Source organism: Anser anser (assembly GCF_964211835.1).
Source record: "Anser anser genome assembly, chromosome: 22".
NCBI classification, from domain to species: domain Eukaryota; kingdom Metazoa; phylum Chordata; class Aves; order Anseriformes; family Anatidae; genus Anser; species Anser anser.
In genome coordinates this window covers 6,044,537-6,060,713 of record NC_139743.1, presented here as the reverse complement: position 1 = coordinate 6,060,713, position 16,177 = coordinate 6,044,537, and the positions used below count along the sequence as shown (strand labels likewise).

The 16,177-nt window shown below is 44.9% G+C and overlaps 1 protein-coding gene and 1 long non-coding RNA gene across 3 annotated transcripts in view; one reads left to right on the top strand and one right to left on the bottom strand.

Annotated features, from left to right (window-relative positions):
* Positions 1–146: 146 nt before the first annotated feature.
* Positions 147–15,490, bottom strand: CRTAM (cytotoxic and regulatory T cell molecule). Of its 2 annotated transcripts, XM_083808693.1 has the most exons (13): positions 14,700–15,488; positions 11,513–11,659; positions 8,737–8,889; positions 8,378–8,509; positions 5,275–5,445; positions 4,610–4,681; positions 4,379–4,444; positions 4,046–4,153; positions 3,215–3,286; positions 2,630–2,734; positions 2,082–2,225; positions 1,616–1,699; positions 147–1,160 (listed from the first exon to the last, which is right to left on the bottom strand). In XM_083808693.1, exons 1-13 carry the CDS (start codon positions 14,746–14,748, stop codon positions 1,030–1,032), a joined length of 1,434 nt encoding a protein of 477 aa, XP_083664819.1. In that variant the 5' UTR covers positions 14,749–15,488; the 3' UTR covers positions 147–1,029. The 2 variants fall into 2 exon arrangements, with proteins under 2 accessions (XP_083664819.1, XP_083664820.1); XM_083808694.1 differs by lacking the exon at positions 4,610–4,681 and having other exon boundaries at positions 14,700–15,490.
* Positions 5,464–16,177, top strand: part of LOC310885398 — a 77,716-nt gene continuing 67,002 nt past the window's right edge. Inside the window, exon 1 of the long non-coding RNA XR_014574779.1 lies at positions 5,464–7,052. This is a non-coding gene — a long non-coding RNA (uncharacterized lncRNA). The remainder of the gene's footprint in view (positions 7,053–16,177) is intronic.

Sequence of the window (16,177 nt, the reverse complement as noted above, 5' to 3'; positions counted from 1 at the left end):
TGGCTTGGCGAAATAGATAGTAATTCAATTTTGATGGTTAAACCACTGTTCCAACAGGCTGTGGACTGGCAGTGCTGTGTTGATACCTGTATTACCCTCGTGTCAAAAATGGGGACACTTTCCACATAAAAATGAAACTATCTCTAGCAGTCGTTTCAAGAGCGTTTATTTAATCCAGTATTCACAAACACTTTTCAGTGTTTTTCCTCACTTGTGATGAGAAATAATCATCTCTCACAAAAAAAATAAATACAGCTTTCTTCTGTAGAGGAATGTAAATTTCCTTTATTTCTGAAAGTTGATTTTATCGTACAGAACCCCAGCATGTGGCTCCTGCAAAAGAAAAGATTCCTGGTGGTGGCATCGCGGGGCTCTGCAGATGAAATGTCGTGGCGATTCTCACAGCTTGCCCACTCACAGGCAAGTGCCTTCCTCCCTGGGTTTGGGGTGTCCCAGGTGTAACACTGTCCTTCCTCTTCAGCTTTGCCAACCCCTCGTTTTAAGACTTCCAAGGGGGACAACTGTTTTGTTTAACACCTTAGACATCAGGATGCTTTCCTGCTTGGTTAGATACAGCTGGATGGCCAGGTCTGGATGTCAGAATGAGTTCGTAGAAGTCCCTGTTGGTTTGCATCTCCCAGGGTTTCCTCCTCAGTCCCGTGCTTGCAGAGTGGCAGAAATGTTGCAGGAGTATTTCCATATCCTGTGGTCCTTGGGACTAATTGCAAGCTCCCTTGCAAGGACCCTAATAGCAATTAGGGTGGATTGATGACCCATAATTCTGGCAGTGGTCAGTTAAATCCTCTGAGAGCTACAGCTAAATCAGAGTGTTCATTGCTAATAGGTTGGTAGGGGCGCCAGTCCCATCTACTGTCCGACTGTGTAGAGGAAAAGAGTCCAAACTGGCTCCGGGATTGAGGGCAGTCGCTTGTACTTCTGCTCCCTGACATCGTACTGATTTGTAAATGCTCTAAGATAAATATCAGAAAACAGTGGTGTTTCTGTATGTTTGCCAGAAGGACCACGTTGCTATACATCTGTTTCCTTTCCACATGTAAACAGTTTCTCAGCTATTGTGATGTTTTTCTCTCCTGGGTTCTTCTGTGGTTTTTCCGCATATCCTTCTGTTACGTATTGCACGTTGGACTTCTGATTGACAACTGAAAGATAAATACGCATTTATTACTGATTTTATAAAGGGGGAAGTACCTGCCTGAAATACATGTTATTTCATCGTGTTATAAAACAATGAACGAGCCAGCATATTCAGGACTTTTTAACAATAGTTGAATTCCCCGTATAAACCACTCATCATGTTTTTAATGGCATTTCAGTAGATTGGATTTAGAAACTAGATAAAACCATTGTGATTATCCAGTCTGAACTATCAAATGAAAAGCCGTGATTTTCATTTTGTACAGTTCAGCATCACAGCTGAAGCTATGATATCTGTGGTGGACCTCAGGGGTTGAAAGGCTTGGTTTTACAGTATTCAGGTTTAGAATGTACAATTTGCAAGTATCTCTGTACAAAAAGGTGAACAGTGATTTGCTTCTGCAGTGGTCAGTAGCAATGCTCTGACAGAAATTAATTTATGTTGGTTGGAGCTTTTTACCTTGTTCGTTCTTCTCATGGCCTGGACTTTCTTCATTAGATTTGGATTTATAACTCTCCAGCGTCTGCTCTGAATTATCATTTTCTGTGCGGAAAACAAGTGTAATTAAATATTGAGATTTTTTTCCGTGACTCTTCCTCACTCTCTGCCTCGAGCATAACAATCCTAGTCTTTTGTAACTAGTCTTTCAAAGAGAAGTTAGAAAATAAGAGTGCAATCGTCCTGCTCATTCACAAGAGAGATGCTTAAGAAAACAATTTGGTTATGTGACAACTTGTGTCTCCTGAAGCTTGGCCCCAGGCCATCAGTTGCAGGGACTCTTCAGCAGCTGTTTGCACCAAGCCGCAATCACTGTAGAAGGGTGTTTAACCAGAGGGCTGCAGGAGCAGTGTCCTGTCTGCTCCTAACAGCCCCCCCCCAAAAAACTAACAGCGTTAGCAGTTACTCGAACTGTGCCATCACTCACCTCTCTTCCACACTCCATGAGCTTTTTTCAGCTTCCTCATAAAAAGCACGACAATGATGAGCAACATGAAAATCAGAACAGCCACCAAGCTTGGCAGCAGGAGATCCTTCTCCTTTTGGATGCCTTCAGATATCAGATCTTGCTCTGTAAAAGAGGCAGATGTATGTTTGTGTTGTTAAATAGCTTCCTGGGAGTTTGTGGTAATTAAAGCAAGAATGACGTATCATGGACAAGGCCAGATGAACATGGGGGGCGTGCAGATTTCACCTTACTGGACTGAGCTTTAAGATACGAGGTTAATTTTTTTCTAGTTGTATAAACAAGCAAAACTGTTTGAAGTCAGAGGATTTGGCAAAATGTAGCTTTTTTCTAGATGGTAAAAATGGTTGTGTTTCTGTGGTCTTTCCTCAAGATTGCAAGTCAGCTTTACCCCAGTGTACTGACACTGGGCTTGGAGGTGGATACCTGGTCAGAGAGAGTCAGCTCGATGTTAGAAAGCTTGTGGCATGTTTGGAAGTTGTCACTGAAGAGTATTCAGGAGTTCTTACCAAAGGTGATGATGGAAATCTGAGTCACATTTTCACTTGGGGGTGAGGCTTCTGTCCTGGGAAGTTCTTCTTCTGTGACTGTGCCATTGAATGCTGTGTCAGTGCCTGGAGAAAGAAAAAGAAAAGTGTTTCTCTGAAGGGTGAAGGGATTCTTGATAAATCCTTATTTTTCCAGCAGCTTTGAAGGCCAGGGCATCTGGTAATGCAACAGAAAGAGACTTCTGGAGCCCTTGACTTAAAGCGCCGTGCTCACTTCCTTAACACTGTATTTCTTTGAATATAAAGACCACTTAAGCTTTATGAACATAAAATCTTTGGAGTGCTTTACTGAATAGCTCCAATTTAAAGACTAATAAAAAGGAGCGTGAGCCTTGAATCTTTGTTATTGTTTTAGGCCTTCCCTGCGCCTTAGTTTGCTTGCAAACACAAGAATATGCAGCTACCCTTTTTCTTAAAGCAGATTTTTTCTTGTATTCATCTCAGATTATCTTCTGCTGTCCTCCTAGCTCTCAGAGGTGCAGTCACCCAGTGTGAGAATCACCGTCCTGTGGACATCACCACCCCACGTCTGACGCTGTAACGTACCGTTTGGGACACGGTGGCGCGGGGTACCGGACAGTTCTTCCTCTCCTGCTGCAGCTGATGTTGCTTCGGGCCCTGCAGAAGCACAGAGGTGAGCTCTGACTTTCTTACACACACGGATAATATAATATGTCTTTGTGTAATTTACTGTGATTTGTAAAACCAAAAGGATAGGGCATGCAGTATCTGCCAAAACTTTACATTCATAAGAGGTTTTCTTCCTTATCAGTTGTGTAAGCACATCGTGCTGAAAGAGTTATGCTCCCTCTCAACGTTAATAGAGCTGATTATCAACAGGATGTAGCCATTCTGTGAAGTTTGCAAGCACTGATACAGTGCTTTTAAACAAATATAAACAAAGGGTTCATGCCTTTCTAAAACAGTTGGCTTTTCACTGCTTGCCTTATAACACTAAGCAGGTGCCCACTTTGGTGGGTTTTGGTCAACCAGTTTGCACAGTGGAGATTTTTATTCTTCTGTTGGAAACAGTTCTCCAGTACAATCAATTCAATTTGCAGCTATTTGTATGCACTGTTAATCTTTGTTGCACAGTGCCACCTAGTGCAGCCATCCAGAGAAATCCCAGCTTCAGCTCATGCCGTGCGTTTCTGACACATCACGAGAACGGTTGGCCAGTCTGGCTGCTGCCAACACTGATGTAATTCTTCTGCATCTAACGAGAGAGTTTGTCTGCTTTTATGGCTGTAAAACAGAGGCTCTCCTCACAGGGAAGAAATGCTGTGTTTTATGTTGTGTGCGAGATGGTATATAATGACATTCCTGGTGGCATTTCTGTCCTGGTTTGATAAATTCATGTGAAAAGTCCAAACTTACAAGTAGATGTGACAGCTGGTTGGAGGTTTTGCTGGGTTGTAGTTGATGCTGAGCTGAGAACTGCTGGATTCTCTGGTACTGCGGAAGGGATGGTTGGCTGGTCGGAGCCTGGAGGAAAATCCCCAAACACAAGATAAACATCACATGTCACATGTTTGCTCTTGAGCCCAATCCCAAACGAAAACTGCTGTGGTGTTCTTCATGCCTGGGCCGTTTGGGTCCCCTATCTTGAGCTGTGGTTAGATTTACAGTCCTCCCTTCCCACCTTCAGTTTCCCTGTCTGACTATGTTTAGCACCGTGAAATGAGTAAAAAATGAAAGTAAAACTCATACCATTATGTTGTGGGTAGCTTGGAGAGAAGTCTGTGCTGTCGTCCAGATCTGACTCTGTTGCGGTCACTGGGGGGAAAAAAAAACACAGCAGTTCTGAATGCTGAGCAAAATCTTCCTCAGTGCTGTTCTTTTGCAGCCCAAGCTCTACATAAAGACACTGCACAGCATTTTCTGTGACAGATGCTGTGTTTATCTGACCTGTGTATTAATTAGAGGAAGACAAGTTAATACCTGTAGACTGCTCATACTCAGAGACATGTGTAAGCACCTCTTGTGCAGTTGATGCAGGATATGTGTTTGTCACTGAAAAAAAACCAACAGTACAACTTTCAGAGCATTTTATAAGCATTTGTAGAACCAAGCAATCTAATGAAGACTGAAGTAAGAATAATTAGACCCATCCTAAAGACAAGTAAATGGGCAGAAGGCAAACTGCTCTGAGAATTAAAAGCAGCTTCAGTGTTAATTCGCAATGTTTACACCCTGCTAGTTTTCCATGTGGATGTATCTAAAACACAGAGGACACGGGAAGCTCAGAGCTTTTTGAGAACATACACCTTGCATTATCTTTAAAGCTCTAGGGCAAACACTACCAGAATTCTAGCAGCAGCACTGGGGAACTTAGCCCTGCTTCTCGTCTGAGCTGCTATGGCGTAATTTTGATGAATTTTAAGGTAGGTAGGAAGCAGAAAAAAAAAAAAAAAAAGGCAAACGTAATCAACAACAGAACCATAAAATCTTAGTCTGGAGTTCCTCATTTGCCCCAGATAGCCCTCTCATGTAAAAATAGATTTCACACACGGGGCAGTAGAGCACAGCGTTCAGCTTTGCATGCGTGTCTGCATAACCACTTGCGTGCTAAAATACCATTGCTGCTGCTCAGAGCGCCGCAGTACCTGTCCCAGGGAGGTCCTCAAAGCGGAAAGGCACAGCCAGCTTCTCTTCTCTTAATGCTTTGTGGTGAACGAGGCAGCTGGCTGTTGAATTGGGCCCGTAGGCGAGGACTGTCAGCGTGCTGGTTGTGGTCCATTTCTTCCCATTGGCTTCTAACCTGTGCGTGGTGTCACCTATACGCCCGTTGGAAGAACACATTTAAGTGCTTTCTAGTCAAGAGCAATTTAATGAAAAACCTTCCAGGCACAATCTGCATTACTTTGCTCTGCTAGAGCGGCGCACGATTGCTGTGCCCAAGTGGTTCATTGTGTAAATGGATTTACACGGGAGCCCAAAGACAGCAAGGTCACATTTTCTTCCTCAGCAGTTGTTTAAGTGGAGCCCTCGCTGCGCCTCCTGTGCTTAACCCTAAGACTCTGCTCCATTTCGTGACTCACGGGGGGAAGTTCCTCTGCAGCAGTGCTCACACACCCTGGAGGACTGCAGTGGGATGTCCCGACACCCACCAGCACTTCTGGTCCTTACTGAACGGAACAAATTGCTTAGCTGGGGCCAGAACCCTCAGAGGCAAGGTTTGCAGCATGACTGAGGGCTAAAAAAGTTCCGATTCTGCTTAGCGATAGTCTGAGGGCACTGAATTTGTGTCTCAATAGCTGTGCATTCGTTACCCTAAGCATATGAAGTTGTTAAGTTTTTATTGATGTGCAATATTTATGTTAGTAATAAGCATCGATACAACTCCATTAAACCCTGTACGAGTCCTCCATCATCCTTACAGTACAGGTTTGACTTCCCATTTTACAGCTGGGGGACACGAAGATTAATTGCTGTGCCATAACGAATTAGAGAGAGTCGTGTGACGTGTCTGATGCACTTCCCAGTCCTCTAGGTAACACGGCTTCTACTCACTAATACTGTACGGAACGATAAAGATGTATTTCGTGTGACACAGAGAGACGTGTTCGAATAGCTCTGGTGGAGAGGGAGGTTTTTTCAGATGTTTACCTTAAATGCCCACAGCGGCACAATAATCTCAACTGGCTGCTTCTACTGTAGAGGCTCTCTGGAAACAAACTGATGCTTTCTCGTGACCTGTTACCTTGGTAACATCCTTGTTTCTTAAATGAAAGAAATTCCTTGTTTCCAAATTAGCCTTTACAGATAATTTATTGTATCATAGACCAGTATTTCTTAGCACTCTTTTCCATCCCTAGTGGGGTCACATGAGAACTCAGAAGGATCTCACAGTGTTTTTGCTAGAAAGGAAATAATCTTTAATTGTCAGCAACAGCTCAGTAATTACAGCTGGTTTGCCCCTGCTGAGCCCTGGTGGAACTGAGGTGCTGCCAGTAATTAAAATGTATTAGCTATTTTCTGATTAGTATAAATATTTGCAGGAAGTGATTGAAGCTGAGAATCGAAGGGGGAGAGAAGGGTTAGTCAAAGGCAGTCACCTGCAAGAAAGGAAAGACACATGCAGAAAGTTTGAGAGTTGCTGAATTAGGACAGTTATTTTTTTCCTCTCAAACATTAATTTGCATCTGCTGCAAACAGGCTGGATGGTGAATCAGCACCTCTTCATGCAAATATCCCTTCATTTAACCAACCATAAATTAAACCAATCAAGCAAACCCAGCACAGGCCTTTTGTTGCTTCATTAAGTTCCCAGGTAGCTGTGGGACACCAGGTGGAAGATGAGGTAGCTCTCGTTGCTGTGATGTGCTCTAATGCCTGCTGGGGGTCTGTGCTACGAATCTGAAGACCCAAGGAGGAGGCAAAGGTAAGTGTAGGTTTTTATTGAACTAGGTGGAGAAATGCTTGGTTGGCTTTGGATGATGCGTAAGGCATCTAGCGTCTGAGCTGTGTGTTGTGCTGTTACAAACAATACGCTTCACCAGCCTGGAACTGAGATCCTTTCAAGTTTAAGGACACCCCTCTTTTAGAACAACAGGAAGAGAATATATACAAGTTTAGAGCTGACGCATTGCTTCCCCAAACTCTATCTATCTTCACAGATGTTATTCCTCTAAGTCAGGCCCAGCCCAGCCCTTCCCAAAGCACACATGGAGTTGGAAAATCTGCTTTTTAAAAATCCATGTACTGCTCCAGAGCAGCCTTCCCCCCTGCAGTCACAGGTAGTGCTGCCCTGGCTTTCACATGGCTCACTTACCAGCCATGCTGCTTCTCCTGAGAGCAATTTCTTTAAGCATGGGGTGTCATACAGCTGCATTAATGCCTGTATATCTGACAGCTTGGATTCCCCCTCCCCCCTTCTTTTCCTCCAGTCTTGATTTCTAGCTTTATTCAGGCCAACCGGCTTTTCTGCCGTTTTCTTGAGCTCTTAGTTAAAAAAAGCCATCTTGGGGGAAAAATATTACAGGCTAAGCTTTGAACATGTTGCTTGATGATGGAAAAATACAAACAAGTTTGTTAATATGTAAAAGAAAATACATTCGCATCTATGGGTATTTTCCTCACGTTGTCAGGGGCATTTCCTCTGCAGTCTGCTACAGTTGCAGCTAATAAGGCAGTTATTATTAGAACGTGGCCTTTGAAGCAGCTATTTATATTGTACACAAGTTAAATTGAGCTACCTAGAGGCTCCGTTCCCCCTCGTTTGTGTCTACCTAGCTGTGTGCAGGTCTGTCACCGCTGCAGGGCTGTGTGGGCTGTGTTTCCTGAGCGCTGTTCTTGGTGTGCTAGTGAACTGCCTGGCTCTGAGCAGGTTAACGAGAGAGAGGCAGCGTGCGTGCCTGTGAGCTGCTCGGCACAGCTAAGGAAAACCTGTACCAAATACAAAATGGAAATTGTAATGGCTTTGCTAACTGACTGCATGCTTGGGCACGCAAATTGTGCCTCCGGAGTTTTGGTTTCATTTTATTTCGGTGGAATTTCACTCCAGATTCTCAAAGGGTTTTGGTGCCAGGTGCTGTTGTTCTCGCACCGAACGTGAGCGGATGAGATGAGCCATCTCCCCTGCACGAGCACCAGCATTTAGTGCTGGCTTTTCTCCAAACCTGTTCTGCCAGGGTACCATTTTTAGTCGTGTTCAAGACTGATAAGAAGAAATTGCTATAAACCAATTCCTGTTCCTTTAACACTTACCTGGAAGCTGTATCCCGTTATCCAACAGCCAGGTAATCTGGGGCCGGGGTTTACATCCTCGAGTAGAGCAAGACAGCGTAATGCCTCTTTCTGTGTCTTGGGATGCTTCCAGTACAGGTTTAGAAGGAGCAGCTGCAGCAAGAAGGTTTGGAATCAGTTGTAGTAACTCTTTCTGGTCAGTGTTACGAATGGCTGCATGCACTAATAACGCTACGCAGCATTGTTGGGTAGGGCTGAGCTAACACCGGGATTATATTGTGCTGAACACCGTACAGTTGTATGCTGAAATGCAGCCCTGGAGTTAAGGAGCTGGCTTTGTTGTTTTGCTCCTCCGGCCCAAAACAAGGATGGGAACTTACCCAGCACCTCAACAGTCGTCGTCTTGATTTTGAACGGGGTGCCGTAGTAGAAGCATTTGTATACGCCTTCGTCGTGCACTGTTACGTTAGACAGTCGGATGGATAATTCATCTTTTGAATAATGGATAAGTTTGTACCTCTGATCTCTTAAAACTGTAAAGAAAACAAAACCCAGCATGCTATACGTGTTGGTACATAAGAGGAAGACAGATAATCAAAGCAGTAGTGAGCGAGATCAGTTTTGTTTACTGCAGTTCTTTTTTTATTCGTCAACCCTTGACATAAGTGAGCAGTTGTAGCACAAAGCGTTTCTAGCTGGTGCTGCGCTAGCACAGAGGCAGCAGTAAACTGATGAATGGGGCGTGTGCTGCCAACAGGGAAAACATTTTTTTTTTTTTAACTCTGTAAAGAATTTCAGTTTGGCAAATGAAAAAATTTCTTCCAATTGGCATGTAAGTAGAGAGCAGGCCTTGGCTTTGACCTCTGCTTCTCTTTGATTTTTATGCAAGTAATTTCCCCTATTTGCCTCCGTTTCCCCTCCACCAAAAGGAGTTACCACATTATTCAGTGTCTGGATAACAGCATGAGAGGGTTAGATTTGTATCCATAGTAAGAAACAGCGTTTCTGAGGTTTTTGTAGTTCAAGAAGGGGGTAACACAGAGGTGCGAGTGATTTTGCCCAAATCACAGAACTGAATGGTCAAACCCTCTCGTTTTGTTCCTTTTTTGTTTCTTTTTCACTAACTCCTCTCCATCAACTTAGAGCTGCTTCCGAACCACTGCAAAACAAGGTCTTCATCCTGTGTTCCCAGGTATTACACCAATTTGGGTTCCTTAAATATTTAGACAAATACAAGCAAACGCTGGGGTACAAGGACCTGATCTGTGGTCAGAACAGCAGCATGACCCATGAATATAGAACCTAGAGCAAAGGTGCGTGAATCGGTGACCGCTTTCCCTTCCCCATTCCTCAACCCTTTATTCGGCCTTGAAAAAAATCACTTCCCTCTTTGGGTGTGTGTTATAATGTATACATGAACGTCTATGGTCAGCCCACACCTCTTTATTTACTGCTTATTAATTGGCTGTTTCTTTTCTCCTATCCTTGTCTAATTAGCTAATTTTAATGAGACTGTCACCTAGACGTGCTGTGCTGTATAGTCCTCCTCCTCTTGACTTTCTGGTGTTGGCTCCATTCCTCCTGTGGGAATTTGGGGACAAGCCAGCAAGTCACGTGGACTCTTCCCACAATCACAGCACAGAAAGTAGTGTTCTGCCTCTCGAATTGAACTGAAACTGGGGTTGTGGATCAGTCATTAGAGAGAAAAAGATCTCAAATAATGTCTTTGTTTTTTAGCAGAGGTCTTTTAAAAGTATAGAGTTGGGAGAATATCACAGCAGTACTATAATTTACGGTAATGATTAAATATTAAAGGATTTTGAAAATACCATGATGTAAAACTTATACACAACGGGAGAGGAGGGAACTGATTCACGACGTGGCTTTTGGAGAAGCAACGTGACAAAGGTTCACAGTGATGATTCAAAATAAAAACTGAAAATGTCCATACCCAGCATGAAGCTTGGTTCCTGTCTAAAAGAGGACAGTTTTCCTTTGTGAAAGGAAAGCACTGACTTGTCAAGGATCCAAATGCTTTGCAGACTCTTACCCTTGTGGTGGTGATATCATGCATCTTACTGAGAGATAACCATGGGATACTGATGCTATGGGGTGAATCCTCAGGTAATTTAATGCAGGTACTGGTTTTGTCCACTCAGCTTAGAGTCTGCACTATAGATACTAGTGGATACGTTCCTTCCCTAACCTTAATAAATTGCTGTGTCAGCTCAACAAAACTTCAAGCATCAAAAGGGCTAGGCCCATTAAAAGAAGGAGATACTTAAAACTGGTATTGGAGATAATTGGTGGCGAGGGGAATTCATCCTTGGGCTTGGTTCTTGGGTGCAAGACCTGACTAATGGGCCACAACAGGAGTGAAGAGCCCCTGCCGTAGCCTGCTGTGATTCCTGGAAGCTTGGATATCAGCACAAAGCAGATTATGGAAAATACCACCAATAAGTATTCCTTATTTATTATTTAGAAATGTTCATGATACTTGTGGGAAATGCTCAGGGGCTGGTTTGATGCAGATAACAGGACCCTGTGGCTGGGATTCCCAGAGTAACCAAAGAGGACGCTTGGCTCCTGCACAATTTCAATGGGAATTGGGTTCCTGTTATCTGGATAAATCCCCAAAGGCTTTAACACGCATGGATGCTGACTAGGTACTGTACAAATGGGGAATACTAAGGCAGGCCTCATCTTGTAGAGCTGTCAAATTTGGATGAGAGAAAGATTTAGAAGGCACAGGGAGTGGAAGGGAGCACAGTAATTGTAACTCTGGCTCTGTCAGCACGTAGTAAAAACCTCATCTCTGTTGTAAACGTTTCCCCTTGATGCGCTACATCTAATGCCCCAGTGAGGGGAAGAGCACCCAGAGCTTTCAGGCAGGTCCCCTCCTGTCTCTCCTGTAAGGCAGGAGTGGGATTTGTGCTGGTGGTAAATGCAGTTCATTGCTAAAACTGTGGTGCCAGACCACTCATGTGGAGGTTTCCATTTCATGAACTTCCTGCCAGAAAGGGGCTGAAGGTGAAACCATCTCAAGCGGTTGGGTAGCAGGTGAGTCAAACTGGCCCCGGGTGGGAGCTGGAAAGCCCACTCCTAACTGACCCTCCGCTCCACGCGGAAAGTGCCCCGTTCGGTTTTCACACTTACCCCGCTGGGCGTCAAGAAAAATTGCAAACCCACGAGGGTTTAGCCACTGCCTGACAGAGCTGTCGTCACCGCTGAGGGTGCAGCTGAGATTTAGGTCCTCTCCTTCCTGCAGAGTTACAGTTTCACTGCCAGCTTCTGCAAAATCCCCTGCCAGACAAGAGAGGGAAAAAAACAACCGTTAAAATGCGATGCGAAGCAAAGCGACAACACTTTGCACTGAGCAATGTGTCAACTTTCCTTTTCTCAAGGGTGTAAAGGTTCTTCTAGATGGGGAAAATTGCCAGTATAATTGTACTGATTTAATTAAGTCATAGTGACTGTGGTGACCTACCTAATAACTAGGTAAGGCTTGTGCCAACAGTTTGTGACCTCTACTGCCAGTGCAGCCAGATGCAGTTTTTCAATGTTATTCCACGTGAGTCAATGAAGAATTGATAGCACGCCCGATTAACGCTCATGTTCTCCCTGTAAAAATTAAATTTTATTCCATATTCCTTTCTGGAGCCATTGAACCTGATTTGCAAGGGTGTGCAATGGAATGGTAGCTGTGAATGATTGGTATCTCTGAAAATGGGGCTTTTTTTATTCGAGTGCAATGCTGCAGCTGCTTTGACCTGGCTTTGAAACTTCTTTTGCAGGCAGGATACACAGACCCAGCCTGGCACAGGTTACTGAAATGAAATTTCACTTACTCCTCCCAGGTGATTTTGCAGATGGGCAGTAAAGTGCGTTTTTCTCTCCAGACATTCTGAGATACATAATACACTTTGTGAAAATATTTGATGACCTGGAATGAATTGCCTTCTGCAGAAAAAGCATGCCCTGGAGAAATTACTAAGAGCAGTGCCCCGGTCAGAGTTAAGTAAATAGGCAGTAAGAGGGTTTTATTTTTCATTCCTGTTTTGTGTGTTTTGATTTTATTTCTCAGGTAGCTGCCCGCTGCAAGTTGCTGCTGCGTACATGAGCGCTGCAGTCTGGGGAAGTGAATCTTTCTGGGCTTCAGGAAAGCTTTTCCTTTTCTTAAAAACATTTTAAAATATAACAGAAAAGAAGCTATTTTAGGGCATTCTTGCCGGACCTGATTTTTTCTACTAAAATCAGAGGAAGGACTTGTCTTCCTCTAAAAAATAGTGGCTACCCATGGGTATTTATTGCTGTTATTCACCTTTCCCTTGAGTACATGGGACAGCGTAGCCACCTTCGCCGAGCAGTTAGATTTGGGGGGAAGGAAATCAAACTGAAAATGGCAGAAAAATTATGGTCTAGGAATAGGTTTCTCCTTTTCAAGGCTTTCTCCCTATCTCTTATTCAAGTGTCTCTGACTTGTGTATATATATATTTTTTTGATTCTACCTCTGCTTCTCTGCTGGTTTCTCAGGGTTCGTGCGAGTTGAGGGAGCTTGCAGAGGAGTGGTAGCAAAAGGGGGGGGTTTCCTTGTGTAGGTTCTGCTTGTGAAGGCCTGTGTCACAGGAGCATGCTGGTAAAGCAGCAGAGAGGGCCTTGCCTGTGGTTTTTCACCATGTCTGCGTGGGGGCTGCTTCCTGCCGCTCGCAGCAGTGCGGGGTCTGTAAGTCGCACCTTTTGAGGTGGGAGAGGCAGGGCAGAACAAGAAAAGGTGGTGGTGGTGGGGGGTGTTTCTTGCTATTTTTTTTTAATCAGAAAAGAGCAGCCCCCAGAATGGAGCAAACATGTTATTTCCATGCGAGACCACGGCTTCGTGCAGACCATGAGTCACAGGAGAAATTTCTCTCCCTTATGGGGGGCAGCTTGACGTGGCTGTGGTCTTTGAGCCTCTGCACCCACCTCAGTGCAAGACGAGGGGGCGCCTGCTCCAAGGGGCAGTGGTTCTCGTAATGTGTGGATCCCAGGTGCCCTGGGTGCCTGGAAAAATTGGTCTGCCGTCGAGTACAATGACACATCCACCTTCTTAGCAGGACAGGCTAACAGTTTCTTGTTACAAATTGCAAGATGCAACCGAGCAGAATGGTTTGAACCTCTGCTGTTATGTTAGCAGCCAGAAAACGCACAGAGAAGTTGTTGCACTGATGTGCGCTCACTCGGTCATTTCAGAATTGTCTTTAAAACTGGAGCCTAGAGACATCCTGTTTAATCAGTTATTTTTGACCTGTGGCCGCAGATACGTGGCGGTCTGGGCTGATTCTTGAGGTCCTGTGAAGGACGGCTGAGAGCAGCTAGCGTGGTTGTCACGCAGCAGCCTGTCTGGCAGTAGTGGGGAATTGGGGTTGGGCACCCCAAGAGTGGGAGCTGCTGCTTTGCAGCAAGTTCAAAGGGCACTGCAAGCACCGTTTCAGCTAGGATATAATTAACAACCTGTTAAGGCCTTAGGTCTGTTGAATATGAACAGTGATAAAATATCCTAAGCATGCTGTATTAAAAAATGTATTGTTGCTGTCTGGGCTCTTAGATTTGCTGTGGCCTCTCTTAATGATACCTCGGGGTGTGAGATTATTGCCAAAGTGTCCACAGTGGCACTGCTTTGGCTTCTGCTTTTGCATTTAAGAAGGGAGAGAGACTTTGACTTTGGCCAGCACCAGGCTCGTGCATGCAGATCTCCTGCAAAGGGCAGGAATGATGCTTCTGAGGATCTTGAGCTGTCGAAAGCTGTTTTGCCTCTTTCCTTACCTAAGTCTTTCCACATTTGACATGGTCAAATGTGAACCTCGCACTCTCTAGTGTATGAAAGAGGAGATTAGCAAAGCAGGTATAAGATGCATCCTCTAGCAGGAGTGAGGAGACCGAGCATTTAAAGTGCTTTTCATTTTCAGAGTACTTTGTGAGTGCTTTTTAAATTACCCTGGCTTGTTATATTAGCCTCTTTTTACAAAAATATGTGAACAAGGGCATATACAGATATCCAAGGCATGGAAAGTAAGCTGCACATATTTAAGGGAGGCTTTCAGGTTTTCAAGGTTTTGCCATCTCAGTGCGCTGCCAGCTGCTGGTAGGCGAATTGGTCTCATTGCTACAGGGTTTAGGATTCGGCTGGAATTCAGCACCCTGTCTGCTACGGCAGCTGGCTTTGGGAGCTGGGTGACAACACAGCATCGTCAGTGAGAAAACAACAGCAGAGCTGCCTTGCGTGGTGTGCTGCAGCTCTGGAAACACAGTTCTCTAAGCTAGACCGTTGTAAAGGCAGGATCAGGTAAAAAAGACCAGACTGCTTACCTTGCATCAGGAGCAGAGCTGCGACGTGGAGCACCGTGGTGAAATTCATGTTGTGGCGGTGCGGGCTGCCTGCGCAGACTTCCTCTCCCTGGTGGGGCAGCCGAGCAGCAGGTCTCTTTTCAGCACGGGGGGAGCAGATTTACCATGACTTCATCACTGCCGGGGTCTCTGCCTCCTTTCCTCTTTTCTGTTGTTCCACTCTTCTTCCCCCCCCTCTTCTCACACGTTTCCTACGTGTTGGCGAAAGCTGAGAAATGGTTGACCTCATGGGTCCCTGAAATGAAGCTAGTGGGCGGCAGGAGTGGGGGCACTTCACCCTGCACCCCTCCACCTCCATCTCGTTCAGCTTCTGTGCAGGGGAGAGGGGAAGAGAGGTATGCAGAGGTAAAGATTAAAAGAAACATGTGCCTGGGGTGATCCCACAGGGGCACCGTGCAGGATTTAACTCCTGCCGGAGGGGAGGCACCCAGGAGGGCAGAGCATCTTTGGTGGGCGCTGCTGTAGTGCAGGAATTGCAAGGTTGCTTGAAAATCCAGCGGTGCAGATTAAATCGCTGGAAAAACAGTCTCGAGTCACTCCGTACCTTCTCCTCCCGTGTTCGTGGGATGTTTGCACTGCTCTGCTTGCAGGGAACAAGGAAGACGGGAAAGGTGATCTGCTGCGTGTGGTTTGTGGCTCTCTGGGGAGCGAAGAGCCTCGGGAGGTGACTTGCAGGTTACGCTGTTCCTCGCCGAGCATGGGGCAGGGCTGACTACATCAAGGGGGTCCCAGGGGACCGGTGGCAGAATCTGGGTTTCCCAAATTCCCTCGCAGGCCTGGTTCTTCCTCAAACAACCTGGGGCATAGCAAAACTCTTTCCTGGGCGTACGATGTCCGGTATCACCACAAGACTCGCCAAGCCTGGTGTTGGCAGAGCCTCTTTTCGCAATGCGTGTGCTCATTTCCAAAACGGCTTCAGCGCGTCTTCCTCTGGCAGTTTTCTGCAACTGCCCAGCATTTAGTGCAAAAGCCTAATTCCCTCAAAGTGAGCTGACTTTAATAAGATAGGAAATATGGTTTAAAACAGTATACATTTGCAGGACACAGGTTTGTGTGAACTGGACAAAATAGTTAATTATAAATACATTATGCATTCCATTTTTAATTCATTAGAACCTGTTTCCATTAAATTTTCAGGTGTGTGGAAGCGTCACTCCATTAGTGTATGCTTGATAAAATATATGGCTTTTATGTTAATCATGATATAATCAGTTTTACCAGAAAACAGCTGTAGGCCATTAAATTTACTGTAATTAGTTGGTTTGAAAGGAAAGGCTCTCACTAGCTGATTAAAAATTACTGGATTAAAAAATCCAGATCAAGGAAGTGGATGTGTATTGTAAAGGCAGATGACTATTTTGTTTAAAAGTTGTGCTTCTAGTGCCACATATCTGAACCTGACAATAAAATAACTTTTGGGGAAAAGCCATGAAGCAGGA

Coding starts and splice junctions, on each gene's coding strand:
- CRTAM (XM_083808693.1), bottom strand. CDS start 14,748: ATGAATTTCACCACGGTGCTCCACGTCGCAGCTCTGCTCCTGATGCAA. Junction 5,446..8,377: donor TAACGGGATACAGCTTCCAG/GTAAGTGTTAAA, acceptor ACGGGCGTATAG/GTGACACCACGCACAGGTTA. Junction 4,154..4,378: donor AAGCTACCCACAACATAATG/GTATGAGTTTTA, acceptor ATTTTCCTCCAG/GCTCCGACCAGCCAACCATC.